Genomic DNA, 15,892 nt, shown 5'->3' on the forward strand with positions numbered 1-15,892 from the left:
TGCGGGAGGCAGTTGAGGATAGGGGTGCCTGGCGTGCTCTGATCCATGGGGTCACGAAGAGTCGGACATGAATGAATGACTGAACAACAACAACAACAACGTGAACTTCAAGAGCTGAATCAACTTTGGAAGAAGATGGACTTTGGTACTGGAAGATCAACGCTATTGCGACTTAAGTTTAATTTAGTGGAGTGCAATATGTAGCAGTATCTATTGCCAGGTAGTTGGATGTGCTGCTGGTGATATCGGCCTTGACCAGAAGCCAGGGTGGATTTTTTTAAAAATAAATAAATCAGATTTTCAAAATTTAAATTGGATTTTTTTGATTTAAATTGGATTTTTAAAATAAAATGCTTTTGGAGGAAAAATCTTTCTAAAGATAATTTTCTATTTAAGTTACATTAGAGTCCAAAGGCTATACATAAAGAAATAAGGATTTGTTTTAAGTTTTTCATGTGTGCTAAAACTGTCTAAGTTTCTTGTTTTAAAAATGTTTTAACCACATCAGTTAACAAATGGATACAAATGCTATAATGTTATTGTTTTAGTTAAATAAGTTGTTTAAATTGTTATTAAGGAAATCATTATTTTTCTCCTTCCAATAAAGTACAGCAGAAAAGTTGTCTAAATATAAAGTTAACTTATTAAACCTCACAATAATTTAATAATTACCTGTCTATGTATTCCTAATAGTATAACTAAATCAGTAATTTTTGATATAACAGTAAAAACTACTCTGAAAATTTATTTTTCCAAAAATGAAACCTTCATATGGTTGTAAATATTAAGATTATACCAGCAAGAATGAGTCTTTTTGTAAAAACGAAAGTTTTAAATCAAGTTTTACTGACTAGCGATTTAAATCGTGATTTAAATAAAATCCACCTTGCCAGAAGCTAAAAGTTTTGCAAGGTAAAAAAAGGAAAAGGGAAGGCACAGAAGGCAGAAAAATTAAGCTAACTCTTAGGAAACACAAACACACCAATAATGGATCAGTTAATTTCTTCATATGATACCTACAAACCTGCCTGATACAGTGAAGGTTACAGTTTTAACCACATCAGTTAACAAATGGATACAAATGCTATAATGTTATTGTTTTAGTTAAATAAGTTGTTTAAATTGTTATTAAGGAAATCATTATTTTTCTCCTTCCAATAAAGTACAGCAGAAAAGTTGTCTAAATATAAAGTTAACTTATTAAACCTCACAATAATTTAATAATTACCTGTCTATGTATTCCTAATAGTATAACTAAATCAGTAATTTTTGATATAACAGTAAAAACTACTCTGAAAATTTATTTTTCCAAAAATGAAACCTTCATATGGTTGTAAATATTAAGATTATACCAGCAAGAATGAGTCTTTTTGTAAAAACGAAAGTTTTAAATCAAGTTTTACTGACTAGCGATTTAAATCGTGATTTAAATAAAATCCACCTTGCCAGAAGCTAAAAGTTTTGCAAGGTAAAAAAAGGAAAAGGGAAGGCACAGAAGGCAGAAAAATTAAGCTAACTCTTAGGAAACACAAACACACCAATAATGGATCAGTTAATTTCTTCATATGATACCTACAAACCTGCCTGATACAGTGAAGGTTACAGTTCCTTCTAACTCCCAACCCCACCATACCAGCCTTGTAGGGTTTGGATATTCCTTCCTGAACTAGGGTTTTGTTGAATGATACTTTTGACTTGAAGGACCCAGGTGGCGCTGTGGGTTAAACCACAGAGTCTAGGGCTAGCTGATCAGAAGGTCGGCGGTTCGAATCCCTGCCACGGGGTGAGCTCCCGTTGCTCGGTCCCAGCTCCTGCCCACCTAGCAGTTCGAAAGCACGTCAAAGTGCAAGTAGATAAATAGGGACCGCTCCGGCGGGAAGGTAAACGGCGTTTCCGTGCGCTGCTCTGGTTCACCAGAAGCGGCTTTGTCATGCTGGCCACATGACCCGGAAGCTGTCTGCGGACAAACGCCGGCTCCCTCGGCCTATAGAGCGAGATGAGCGCCGCAACCCCAGAGTCGGACACGACTGGACCTGATGGTCAGGGGTCCCTTTACCTTTACCCTTACTTTTGACTTGAGACCGATCCATAAACCGCTGCAGCATGGCGATCGGCTGGCAACACAGGGAGGCAAACTGGGTTGGGCGGCTGGATGATGGGGTTACTTCTCATGTCAGCATGGCACTTCCCTTGGAGCCTAGACACTGGTATGGAAAGTAATCGCATGATCCACTCAACCCGCATGGCTCCCGGTTACACTGATGTGGATTGACGGTTCCAACACAGGAGTGGGTTACTGAGAACCAGTGGCTTGTATGCCGTGGTCTCTGCTTGCCTCTTGAAGAGATGTGTACAGCAAAATCAGAGAACGCCTCCAGAGGGCCAACTTGTTCTGCTGTTTCATGGATAACAGAGGATGAACGATGGCGACTGCTCGTGGTTATGCAATTCCACTTACCAATTTGTAACAATACTGGCGTCACCAAAGCTGTCTCCATGGCGTAACAGAACTCTCTGCCAAACATCACGGCCCCGTGCATCACCCAGAGACGAACAGGTATCCGATCTATGGATCCTTCGCTTATGGTCTCTTCCTTACTCTCATTCTCGTTTTCCGGTTTCTGAAGCTGAACCACGGGTAGCTCTTGAACTTGCATAGATTCCGAGTCAGCATTCTGGGGAGCCATTTTCATTACCATAAAAATATATATAATATATATTTATATATTTATTTATTTATTCTATCTATATAAATAACACTATCATCTCTAACGATAAGTTACGGTGTCTTCTCTTTCTGATGGCGTCGCGTTCCTCGTGCAAGCAATATTTGTAATTCCCCTCGTTACGAACAGGTTCCGTCATCAATTTCGTGTGTAGGCGTTGAAACATTCAGAGGAACAAAAAGCTATTTGGTAGGAAATTCAACATATGGCTTGCTGGGCTTGCGTTTTGCTTACTGTGAACTAGAGTTAAAAATCCATAATTGCCATTCAGTTAATACCAGTTTCATAATTATTATTGAAGAGGTGCTGAAGTTGTTTTGTTTGCTACACAAAGGTTGAAAGGTGACACAAAGAGCTGCTCCACTGGTAATCCCCATCGAGTGGCTGATTAATCTGCAAAGAAGGACAAAAGGCAAGTCACCAGGGTGGATAAATATCAATGATTATTTAATTTTTAAAATTTAAATTGGATTTTTAAAATAGAGTGCTTTTGGAGGAAAAATCTTTCTAAAGATAATTTTCTATTTAAGTTACACTATAGTCCAAAGGATTTGTTTTAAGTTTTTCATGTGTGCTAAAACTCAGCCTAAGTTTCTTATTAAAAAAATTGTTTAACCACATCAGTTAAGAAACCTGGATACGTGTGCTATAATGTTATAGTTTTAGTTAAATAAAATTGTTTGAATTGTTATTAAGGAAATGATTGTTTTTCTCCTTCCAATAAAGTACAGCAGAAAAGTTGTCCAAATATAAACAGTTAACTTATTAAACCTCACAATAATTTCATAATTACCTGTCTATGTATTTCTAATAGTACAACCAAATCAGTAATTTTTGATAGAACTGTAAAAACAACTCTGAAAATGTATTATTCCAAAAATGAAACCTTCATCTGGATGTAAATATTAAGATTATACCAGCAAGAACGAGTCTTTCTGTAAAAAAAAAGATTTAAATCAAGTCTTACTGACTTGTGATTTAAATCGATTTGATTTAAATCAAATCCACCCTGCGAGTCACAGACCACTAGGGCACCTTGAGACGAGCTGCATCTCATCTCCCTGTTCTAGGAATGTAAATGAACTCAAATCAAGGCCTCTTCCACCACGCTTATGGACATGTCCCCAAATTGTGCTCTTACTGTGAACACATAGCTCCATGGAATCTATGGCTCCATGTTAAGTAACTCTTATTATATTATTTAGTACATTTATATTTTCTTCAATCAGGGAACTCAGTAAGGTGGATCCAACATACAGGTGATACTCAAAAAATTAGAATATCGTGGAAAAGTTCATTTATTTCAGGAATTCAACTTAAAAGGTGAAACTAATATATGAGACAGACTCATGACATGCAAAGCGCGAGATGTCAAGCCTTTATTTGTCATAATTGTGATGACTGTGGCGTACAGCTGATGAAAACCCCAAATTCACAATCTCAGAAAATTAGAATATTGTGAAAAGGTGCAGTAGCTACTCAATCCATAACACCTGCAAAGGGTTCCTGAGCCTTTAAATGGTCTCCCAGTCTGGGTCAGTAGGAATCACAATCATGGGGAAGGCTGCTGACCTGACAGCTGTGCAGAAAACCACCATTGAAACCCTCCATAAGGAGGGAAAGCCTCAAAAGGTAATTGCGGAAGAAGTTGGATGTTCCCAAAGTGCTGTGTCAAAGCACATTAATGGAACGTTATGCGGAAGGGGAAAATGTGAAAGAAAAGGGTGCACAAGCAGCAGGGATGACCACAGCCTGGAGAGGATTGTCAGGAAAGGACCATTCAAATGTGTTGGGGACTTTCACAAGGCATGGACTGAGGCTGGAGTTAGTGCATCCAGAGCCACCACACACAGATGGATCCTGGATTCCTGAAATAAATGAACTTCTCCATGATATTCTAATTTTTTTGAGTATCACCTGTATGTCCTCAACATTGTGAAGCAGCTTGAGGCAATTGAAAGGGCTGTGGCTGTTCAATTCCCCTGATCAGGCTGTGCCGAATTACAGTTCAAAAAACGAGAACTAGGGCTCAAATATGCTTATTTCCTCCACTCTCTCGATCCATCTTCCTTTTGTGTCATTTTTTAAAAAGCTAAGCCAGAGATTGCCATTTTTTAAAAGTAATTTTTAAAAGCAATTTGTAAGTTGATATCTGGGAGTAAACAACCATCAAACACTTGCTAGTCCTGGTAAGAGTCATCGTTGCACTTGTTGTTAATTATATATCAGTATCGTTGAGCAGACTTCTAGGATGTACTACTGCAAGTAGAATACACTGGGGTCTTCCAGAAAGGGTAGGTTTGAGAGCTCAAATCCAGCTGTTCAGTTAGCTATATGATTTGCTTAAAGAACAAATGACAGCTTTCAGTGACTAAAGCGTACAGCCCAAATTTAGGGTGTCAACACTGTTTACAGTGTGCTAATGCCAATCTTATTTATCTAATGATTCTCTGCTCTGTCCAATTTGCATCTAATTCTGCACAGTTTATTATGCACCAATATACATGTATTGAAGCAAGCACTGTGGACTGCAAGAAGGTGAAATGATGAAAACATCCCCATGTTTCAGTCCCCACCCCCCACCCACACCATTTTCCGGAAATAAATTTGAGAAATTCAATGCTGGGGTTGCTATCTCCATCCATTATCAGTGGATCACAAATGACAACAATGGTTTATCTTTCTAGGTCAGAAAGATGCACAAACATACAAGTTCAGGCCTATAATCTCCACGACGATAATTTCAAAGTTATGAAATGATCTGGAAGATTCCTTAGTCATAAACACTCACGAAACTTTAAGCAGATATGTTCTGTTGTTGCTGATCTTGTTTGGCAGTTGTGCTCGGTACAAGTCTCCTCCACAACAAACAAGATGTGAGCCCAACAAGTGAAATGTGCTATTGCACAACTGTTAGAGACTTTTAGAAACTGGGGAAGAGGAGTCCTCGACTGGAGATGACCACTGGTTATTAGCTCAATTATTCCACATTGATCTAGCCGTACATCAAAGCTGCATGCATTGCTGATGGGGAAGTATTGGTAATGAAACCCAGCTCACATGCAAACCAAAATCACATTAAACAGGAGCAAATGAATGGCAAAAGGGATACTTCACTAGGATGTGAATGCAGTTCCTTGCGGACAAATATTTCAGCTTCTGTTATTCAAGTGTGGAGCTTATCACAGGGCTGGCCTATAGCAGTTCAAGAAACCTGCGACTCTGACCTAATTTTCAGCAGAAACTGACACAGTGAATTGTTTTGTATTAAAAATAAAAATCTGCTCCTGTAACAATGATGCCGAATTATGTGCTTGCTTTTCAAATCACTTGCAAAACGCAAACCTGGTTATGCATAGGTAGGGTTGCTGTTTTTCAAAAAGTGAACATCCAGAAAGGAAAATTGTTGAGCTTTGCGCTTCTTTGAGTTGTTGACCTTTTTATTTTTATTTTTTTGCAAAATTGAGCTTTTTCTGAGGATTGGCAAATTGGCAAAACCGACAATGGATTTTCCAGGATATTTCGCCAAATTCTGCACGGACACGGCTTGCAGCTACAGTATTCAGAATATGACAAAGAAATTGTTATGTTCCGTGTTCAGGATCTAAAGAGCTACAGGTTAAGGCCGCTCCTTCTCAAAAGCAGACCTCCAGGCCACATCACAAGCCACTTTTGAAGTTCCCTTGGTTTCAAAATGAGCTTGCCATGCGGCACTGCAGGCTGCTTGTCGAAAGCAGGAAACAAATGTCCCCAGAACTAGAGGCATGATTATTCAGACATGCACACTTCTACTTCTGTTCCATAACAGTAACTGGACTTGTTGCAACTATTGGCAGCGATGATTTAAAAATGATTTAAAAATGGAAAAAGAGTGGAAAATAGTGGCAACCAAGATACTAATGGCTAGATTACTTAAATATGTAGAATAGAATCACTGTTGTAATAATGGGTGTAGGCATTGAGATTGTAGCGCCTTGATAGAAATGCTAACTAATGTATAAAGATAGGGTGCCTTCCAACTCTACAATTGTATGATATGAAGTTGAAACAAAAGAACTAACTTACACCTTCTGAATATAAAAAGTGTTGATAAGAGAAGCATTAGTCCAAAATGAGTAACCGCGCACTGAATTTCAAACTCCAATGTTCACTGTATGTTATGTTCACGGTTAATGAGGGTGGATTTGTGTATGGGGGGGGTTGTGTTATGTTGTAAATAAAATTCCAATAAAATTTAAAAATTTGAATTTCAAACTCCTACGTTCCAGGAATACAGCAAGTTTTATCCAACACCGATCTAAATCCTATGGGAATGAGCTCACACAACCTAACAAGATCCAAGGTTGTTGTTGTTGTTTTCTAACTTTGCTAGCAGTAAGATCTCCTGCAAGGCTGGCACACGGCACAGCGTGTGAAGTGATACTCCAAGTTCTGCTCTATTTAGGCTGAGGCATGAATACAATCCTCATTCATACAAGTAGTGGATGGCTAGGCATACCAATGACTACCGTATTTTCCGGCGTATAAGATGACTGGGCATATAAGACGACCCCCAGCTTTTCCAGTTAAAACATAGTGTTTGAGATATACTCGACCACAGATTCTCCACCCGGCGTATAAGACAACCCCTGACTTTTGAGAAGATTTCCCTGGATTAAAAAGTAGTCTTATACGCCAGAATATACAGTATGTTGCTTGCATGGAACCTCCATGCTTAAGTGATGGCATGGCAGTGAATCTAAGACGTCCAGGGGAAGAAAATAACAGAATGCGTCCATGTCTTTACACCCTGTTTGTGGGCTTCGCCAAGGCATCTAACTTGTCACTATGGGAAGCAGGATGCCGAAAGAGATGGACCTTTGGTCTGATCCTGCGGGGTTCCTAATGAGTGTGGATCACTATAGACATTCCACCAGGATCCTGCCGGAGTGAACAGTTTGGTACTCAGAGACAAATAGGAGAGTGATAAGTCCATCCATCAAGGCAAGGCAACTGGCAGATCTGCACCTAACTGGACCAGCCCAAGTGGCAGGAATGAAAACGGTGTCGTATGCTAACACCGAATACATGAAGCATCATGGATGAATTGTCTCCACAGAATCTCACTGGGCCTTGGGGAGCACTTGTAAATGGTGACCCATTTTCAATATTCCTAAGTTAGCTTGCAACACCCTTTCCCTTCATGCCAATCAGAGTCTTGCTTCTCTAGCATTTTGCAATGGCCTGAAAGGGCAATAAAACTTCGGCTGCAGTTGTAGTATCGTGTCTGTTCACATCCCCTAAGATAAAGAAGACATTGACTTTTCATGATCTGTCTTGATGCCAGGCAAAGGTTAGCAGGTTTAATTATACCTTATGCCAATTATTGATTACAAGGGCAAACATTTAAGAAAGACTACTTAAAGCAAGACTATCACAGTTAGCGATCCCTTTATAAGACACCCTAACTTACGGATAGACTGTATGGTCATTGCAAAGGTCCACAAGATGGATTAGATTTGCAAATGGGAAGAGTCTATTGCTCCTGGATTCTTGTATCAGATAGTTGTGATTCCCCCTTTGCTTCTCTTGATTGCTCACATGCTAACATGCTATAGCGGTCCTGGATATCAAATCTATCCTACTGATCTGCCATTGTTCTGATGTCATGAAGAAACTTTCTGGGTTAGGCTCGAGGCAAGTTAGTGCTCAGGAGGTCCCGAGAACCTGAATGCCAACACCGAAAAGCAACCTATGCAGAACTGAACCTCTGTGCATCGAAACCTCAACGTTAAGCCTCATTTGTGTGGCAGGCCCAGGAACTGTACACCTGCGTACTTCAATGGTGCACCCATGCTGCTCAGATTCTGGAAACCAGATGTGCCATTTTAATGCTACAAAATCTGCAGTTGCATTCAGACTGCGCTTGCCCAAGGAGGACAGAAGGCAGGCAGTTATTTGTCTGGCTCCATGAGCCAAGCATGACAACAGCACCCAGTGTGTACTATGCTGCATAGGCCAAGGAGTGGCATCTGTCCCACTGCATGCCTTTAGAGCTTTACCAATAGGGAATTATCTCAGAGATGCTATCTTTCAGCATCTAATATTGCAGGTATCATCCATGGGTGTACGCTCTCAGATTACAGGAGGCCCTTTGTGTGCCCCTTGTTACCAGCTTGAAATGTGAGAGTTCTTTCATCATGGCCCATTGCCTCATAATGGAGAGATAGAGAGCAAGATGTGACTTGCTTCTAGTCTCATGATGTTGACAACATCTCTCTTTACCAGCCTGTACGGATGTATACAGCAACTCTCCGTACCCAGAATTTGTGCTCTTTGGGGGATCAGCAGCTATGTGTGATTCAAGGATGGGATGCTTTGCGTCTTAACTGCTGTAGGATTTCAGTATGATGATTAATGAGGCTTCCCTTTCCTAAAATCACCCGTATTCTAATGGATAAATGTCAAACTCCATATGGAAACAGGGAAGTCTTACCTCAAGAGTCACCAAACCAAAGCCACTTGCCCAAACCTCAACGGGTGTGTGACCAATCATTTGGTGGCTGTGTCACAAGCCAAGGCCACAAGGAGAAACTACAGCGTCACTCACTGCAGGGGGTTGGAATAGGGTCCCTTCTAACTCTACAATTCTGTGATTCACGCACAACCTTTAGTACTGTATATTCTGGCGTATAAAACTACTTTTTAATCCAGGAAAATCTACTCAAAAGTTGGGGGTCGTCTTATACGCCGGGTGGAGAATCTGCGGTTGAGTATATCTCAAACTCTGTATTTTAACTGGAAAAGTTGGGGGTCGTCTTATACGCCCAGTCGTCTTATATGCCGGAAAATACGGTACCAATGGACAGTGGTACCTTGGTTCTCAAACTTAATCCATTCCAAAACCAAAGCGTTCCAAAACCAAGGTGCGCTTTCCCATAGAAAGTAATGCAAAATGGATTAATCCGTACCAGACTTTTAAAAACAACCCCTAAAACAGCAATCTATAACATGAATTTTACTATCTAACGAGACCACTGATGCGTAAAATGAAAGCAATAAACAATGTACTGCAGTCACACAATCAATCAATCAATCAATAGCTGAACTGGGTTCCACACAGTCTCAAAAAAAAGAGAACCACAAAAACAAAAACGCAAATTAAATAGCAAAAGCAGACAGACCTCAGCGTAACACTTAAAACAGAAGTGCGGCACTCAAACTGGAAGCATAACACTCAAAACGGAGCGCGTTCGGCTTCTGAAAAAAGTTCGCAAACTGGAACACTTACTTCCGGATTTGCAGTGTTTGCGTTCCAAGTTGTTTGAGTACCAAGGCGTTTGAGAACCAAGGTACCACTGTACTACGTATCTTGCTGTGGTGTGGCTTTGTCTCTAGGCTACTGAGCTTTCAGGTAGACAGCAGTGCAGAACAGACACAAAAGCCAAGACATGAGTTTAGACATCACTGTACCCCAGCCCCTTATCACTGTTGGCCCCTTATTCCCATCCAGGGATACCATTAACCCTCTGCTAAGCGTGCTGCTTGTTGCACCTTCACTGCAAGCTGGATTTGCATGCCAAAGACCACTGCAATCTAGAAGAGGCCAAGGACTCGAGTTTGATTTTAAAAGCAGCTTAGGTTTATTCAACTTTGCCTGCATTACTCAGGTTATATTTTCAGTTTCCAATTCACTCCTTGCAAAAAAAGAGTTCTGCAAAACCCAAAGACTTTGCCCAGACCGCTGTAAGCAAAATGAGCAAGTTCATGAAGAAAAAGCGTATTTGCATAAATTATACTGATTTGCATAACTCATTGTATGTCTGAATTGACCTGGCACAAAAAAATGTCTCCCATCTACAAGAAAGGGCAGCCCCATGTGTCAGTATACATTCAATTTCAATTTGATCGTTTGCAGTTGAGTATGTTTGGTGTGAGATGTACCTTTTTTGAATATGACCAAAGTGAGCAGCAAGAAAAAAGAACCAGAACAAAATTAAATGAACCAATGCATGCTTATGAGCTTATATAAATGGCCACGAGATAGTTGCTCATAGAGGCTGGCAATTAAGGGCTCTCCTTTCATGCATTACAAAAGAAAACTAATTAGCAGTTACTCTGCACTGGAAAGACAGTGAAGGTCTGAAAAATACAAACCCGGTAATTTTTTTTATTAAACGTCTAAGCATTCTCAGACAACATTATTGCAAGCGACCCATTGGGTGGCCATTTTTACCTGTCATTCAAGCAGTCTAGGCATTAATACAGCTGGCTTCCCTTCCTCAAGCAGAGCAAATGAAGAGGCACAGTAAAGAGTTTTACCCAGGCAACGTCTATAGTGATGAGACCGACAAACCTCAGGGCATCTTAAATGCAAAAGGAGGAAACAATCAGTGCATTGTGACAATCAATATAGGGCTCACAACAACTTAGGACAACCCGGTACTCCCCCCTACCATCCACTCCAGACGTTTGGCTTCTTCCTTCTTAGTATTTGCAATAATAATAATAATAATAATAATAATAATAATAATAATAATAATATTTGCGCTGTCATAAAATTAATTAAGATGTGGTCCCAAAGTATCCACCCACAGAGGAGTATCCACCAATTGCATCTCCACACGACCTCCACCGTGAGCTTTGCCTCCCTCCCTTCAGTCTTATCTAGATGCGGTTTTCTGCACTGGATAAAGTGGGGTCATTCAATTGCTTCCAATCCAGCAGAGTGACCAACTGTTGAAGGAAGCCCAATGCAAGGACTTGCTGTTCTCGAGACATTGCCTCCTCCCGACAGGAAAAACACCACCTTCCCAGGCCAATAATTCATGCAGTGACAGAAACAGATGGACTCTTCTGGAGGCAATTAATTGCTAGACACTCTTTAAAAATATTTTGGAGCGTACGAGCAGAAATGTGGCTTTTATTCCAATTCAAACAAACAATGCGCCTCAGCTATCGGAAGTACCGGTATGTGAAACCGTGTCTCAGTATCTCTAGTTACAGGTAGGTAGCCGTGTTGGTCTGCCATAGTCAAAGCAAAATAAAATAAAAAATTCCTTCCAGTAGCACCTTAGAGACCAACTAAGTTTGTTCTTGGTATGAGCTTTCGTGTGCATGCACACTTCTTCAGATACACTCACAGAGAACTCAGAAAAGCAAACAGGCTGTAAAAAGCCCCAGGGGCAAATTCTGTAAGTGGCGAATGTGTGTGCTTTGAAGAGGGGTAATTGCGATTCTTCCAAGGCTTTAGTCTGGCAATGCTGATGTTAATTCCACCAAACTGAAAGAGAAGGGGGCCTCTGTGTCAAAAGCTAAGATTGTAGCAGGAAGGCACACATATAAGCTAAACTGTAAGAGGGCAAACATTGTGGGAGTATTGTGGGCACTTATCAGTCTCTTAAAGATGATTTGCTACAGATAACGTCTAGCAAAAAAAGCAGCCAGTGATACTGTGAATAACTTAAGTCATCAATCCAATTTGTCCTAATTCACTGTGAAATATGCATAAAACCCAGTTCTGGCATAAAAGATACTTAGCAAACAAAAATAGCTTCCTTTTTCAGATGCAGGGCTTCACACAGTAAGACAAGATGGCTGCTTGTTCCACCAACTGGAATGCTGTTAGCAAATGCACCTATTGAATAAACTCTCTGGGCATTTGTTGGCCGATATAAACACTTTCAGAAATTGCAGTTCCTTCATTTTGATGGAGGGCACAAGGAGAAGGGGACGACAGAGGATGAGATGGTTGGACAGTGTTCTCGAAGCTACTAACATGAGTTTGGCCAAACTGCGGGAGGCAGTGAAGGATAGGCGTGCCTGGCGTACTCTGGTCCATGGGGTCACGAAGAGTCGGACACGACTGAACGACTGAACAACAACAACATTTTGAAGGAGGAGCATCTATTTCCCCTGTCAGAGCTGCTTTTAACCTCCTTTCTGCACAGCATTCAAACAAGCAGCAAGGTTGGTCTTCAGTATCTTACACTGAGCAGTAAGCATAATGTGGATACTTGTCTTTAAAAGCTACAAAAATTATGAGTGGAAAATGCTGCATTTGCAGCCTGGCACTCCTAAAGCAAGCCTCAAGAGGAGAGGCCAAATAGAAACATTCCAGGCAAAAATCCTCTCAGCCGTGGCTGAGCTTTCCTGCACAGGAGTGCCAGCAATTCTTTCCCGTATTCAGTTTTCAACCTGCGGGAGTGCCAGCTCGAACCATTTCATCTGCACAAGTAAAATATTCTACCTTGCTTACTAAACAGAAGGATTACTCCAATTGCATATAGGCCTATGTGGGCAAAAGTCACAGTTCACCCTAAGCACAACTTCAAAGGAACTCGGGAGGAGGAGGAGGAAGAGGAGGAGACCAACATTTAGTGGTTCTGTTTTGCATAAGGAAATATTATTTATTATATTTGCATACCACACTTCATCCAAAGATCACAAGGTGGATGCAACATAAGAATGCAAAATGGGAACACAAATGCATTTTAAAAAGTAAATAAAAATAAATGTTCCAGATGAGAATTGGACAGTGGTAAGGTGACTCACTTTAGCAATGTAAAATTGCCAATGCTTGCTTATGTATAGTAAAGAGGTTAAGCCACAAGTGCATGGCCTTGAAGCCTAAACAAAGGTGGTGCAGGGAGTGGAGAAGGAAGGTAGGAGGTGGTCTTGACCCTTGCTGAAAAATAAAAAGGTAAAGGGAGCCCTGACCGTTAGGTCCAGTCGTGGACGACTCTGAGGTTGTGGTGCTCATCTCGCTTTATTGGCTGTTTGTCCGCAGACAGCTTCCGGGTCATGTGGCCAGCATGACTAAGCCGCTTCTGGCGAACCAGAGCAGCGCACGTAAACGCCGTTTACCTTCCTGCCGGAGCGGTACCTATTTATCTACTTGCACTTTGACGTGCTTTCGAACTGCTAGGTTGGCAGGAGCAGGGACCGAGCAACGGGAGCTCACCCCGTTGCGGGGATTCGAACCGCCGATGCTGAAAAATACAGGGGGTCAAATAGCACCCCAAGCAAAATCTAGCAGGCCCGGGGGCTGTGAGTGCAACAGCAATACTACAGGAGATTCCAGAAAATGCTACTCGCAGAGAGACTATCCCCTGTAGACAGAGTCCTATAGAGCCACTTGTGTATGTTCTTTTGCACTGCCCCTTGTATCAGATAATTCGATCTAAATTCATTCATCAGTTGGTTGTTAGCAGGGAGTGCCAGTAACACGAATTGCAAGGTAGCCTTCCTAATGTTTACTTGGGACGGGGATAAGATGGCGATAGCAGCCAGGTTTCTGCAACACGCAAAGGAGATTCGTGAAGAAGAAGAAGAAGAGTTTGGATTTGATTTCCCGCTTTTCACTACCCGAAGGAGTCTCAAAGCGGCTAACATTCTCCTTTCCCTTCCTCCCCCACAACAAACACTCTATGAGGTGAATGGGGCTGAGACACTTCAAAGAAGTGTGACTAGCCCAAGGTCACCCAGCAGCTGCGTGTGGAGGAGCGGAGACGCGAACCCGGTTCCCCAGATTATGAGTCTTAACCACTCTTAACCGTTACACCACACGGGCTCTCTTGAATGTTATACAACAGTATTTTCATCATTAGATGCAGACTTTGCCGAGCAATTTTATTCCACTGAACCTTTCGGAATCTTGTGTATATGCCAATAAAGGTTTGAGATTTGAAACTGAGGTTGTAAACCGCCCTCTGCTAGCTGGGAGAGACCGAAACAGGGAATAGGGACAGGGAGGTTTGGCTCAGAGGACGTGCATCCTGGAATGTGCATCAACTGGGGCCAATCCCCCCTTTCTGAGTGAAATTTTCATAGTTCCTGGTCTGGCCAAATTTATGTTTTGAGTGACATTATTTTACAAGCAAGCTTCGTTGTGGGTTCCTACTGTTGCCTTGTTTTTTTTCCAGTTGGCTGCACATATTTCCATGGGCTTAAGAATACCAACCGCATCCACTGGCAAGCCTTTCATATTTAGTTCTGGCAATGTATGGAGCCCACGAAGCAGACACAGAGAAAGTTAATCTCAAATATAAGAACTTCTCAACTTGCTCTACTGAACTGCCATTTTTAATTCTCAGGTATATTTGTCAAGAGTGCCAGGGTGGAAAACCATTATTTTCTCTCTCTCCATAACTGTAAGCATTCCTCTTGCCATTAACTTCTGGAATAGCACCCCTTCCAGCCCAATTTTTATCTGGCACAAAGGAGAGGGTCACCACAGTGGCCCCTGATTAATTTGGGCTTCCAATTCTGACAACCAGCATAGAATCCAACACTCTGTGCCCAATGGGCAGGTAAAGAAATTTTAAAAATCAATAAAATGGGACTCTATTTTAAGAATGTTTATGCAAATTGGAATAATATTGCAACTATGGACATCTTTAAAATTTAGATTTCATTAATACAACAACGATAAAGCTTACCAATTATTTCAAACTTAAACCCATTGCCATCTAGCATAGCTACATTGAGTTATTTATTAGTCTGAGACTGACTAAAGCTATTCTGCACCTGACGCTTTTCTGATGAGGCATGCGTTATAACCTTGTGCATCAGCCAACCCCCGTGCATTGCATTTGGCATCAGCATGAGAGGAAGTCAGCAACAAGAGCTGTCAGAAAACCCTGGTGAAGGCTCACAGCCCATCTCTCACTTGAACAGCAGTCAAAGTGGAGAGAGGCATCGCTGTTAAACTGGCCATTAAGGGAGAGCCTCAACAAACCAGTGGATTTTGTTCAAAAAATTGAGAGCGGGTGAGGACGACAATTAACTCAACATAAGTCTTTATAGAAAGGGGACGCGGGTGGCGCTGTGGTCTAAACCACTGAGCCTCTTGGGCTTGCCGATCAGAAGGTTGGCGGTTCAAAAACCCCTGATGGGATGAACTCTCGTTGCTCGGTCCCAGCTCCTGCCAACCTAGCAGTTCGAAAGCACGTCAAAAAGTGCAAGTAGATAAATAGGTACTGCTCCGGCGGGAAGGTAAACGGTGTTTCTGTGTGCTGCTCTGGTTTCGGTGTTCCGTTGTGCCTGAAGCAGCTTAGTCATGCTGGCCACATGACCCGGAAAAACTGTCTGCGGACAAACACCGGCTCCCTCGGCCAGTAAAGCGAGATGAGCACCGCAACCCCAGAGTCGTCTGCAACTGGACTTAACTGTCAGGAGTCCTTTAC

General features: G+C 41.6%; 1 protein-coding gene across 1 annotated transcript in view; it reads right to left on the bottom strand.

Annotated features, from left to right (window-relative positions):
* The window catches only part of SLC45A4 (solute carrier family 45 member 4), an 82,963-nt gene that overhangs the window by 29,945 nt on the left and 37,126 nt on the right, over window positions 1-15,892 (bottom strand). The window contains exons 2-3 of the mRNA XM_033155927.1: window positions 10,942-11,071; window positions 2,459-3,119 (exon numbers count right to left, since the gene is read on the bottom strand). Of these exons, the coding sequence (XP_033011818.1) occupies window positions 2,459-2,699 (241 nt within the window). The 5' untranslated portion in view covers window positions 2,700-3,119; window positions 10,942-11,071. The remainder of the gene's footprint in view (window positions 1-2,458; window positions 3,120-10,941; window positions 11,072-15,892) is intronic.

The sequence above is a fragment of the Lacerta agilis genome, chromosome 7 (genome assembly GCF_009819535.1).
Source record: "Lacerta agilis isolate rLacAgi1 chromosome 7, rLacAgi1.pri, whole genome shotgun sequence".
Taxonomy (NCBI): Eukaryota; Metazoa; Chordata; class Lepidosauria; order Squamata; family Lacertidae; genus Lacerta; species Lacerta agilis.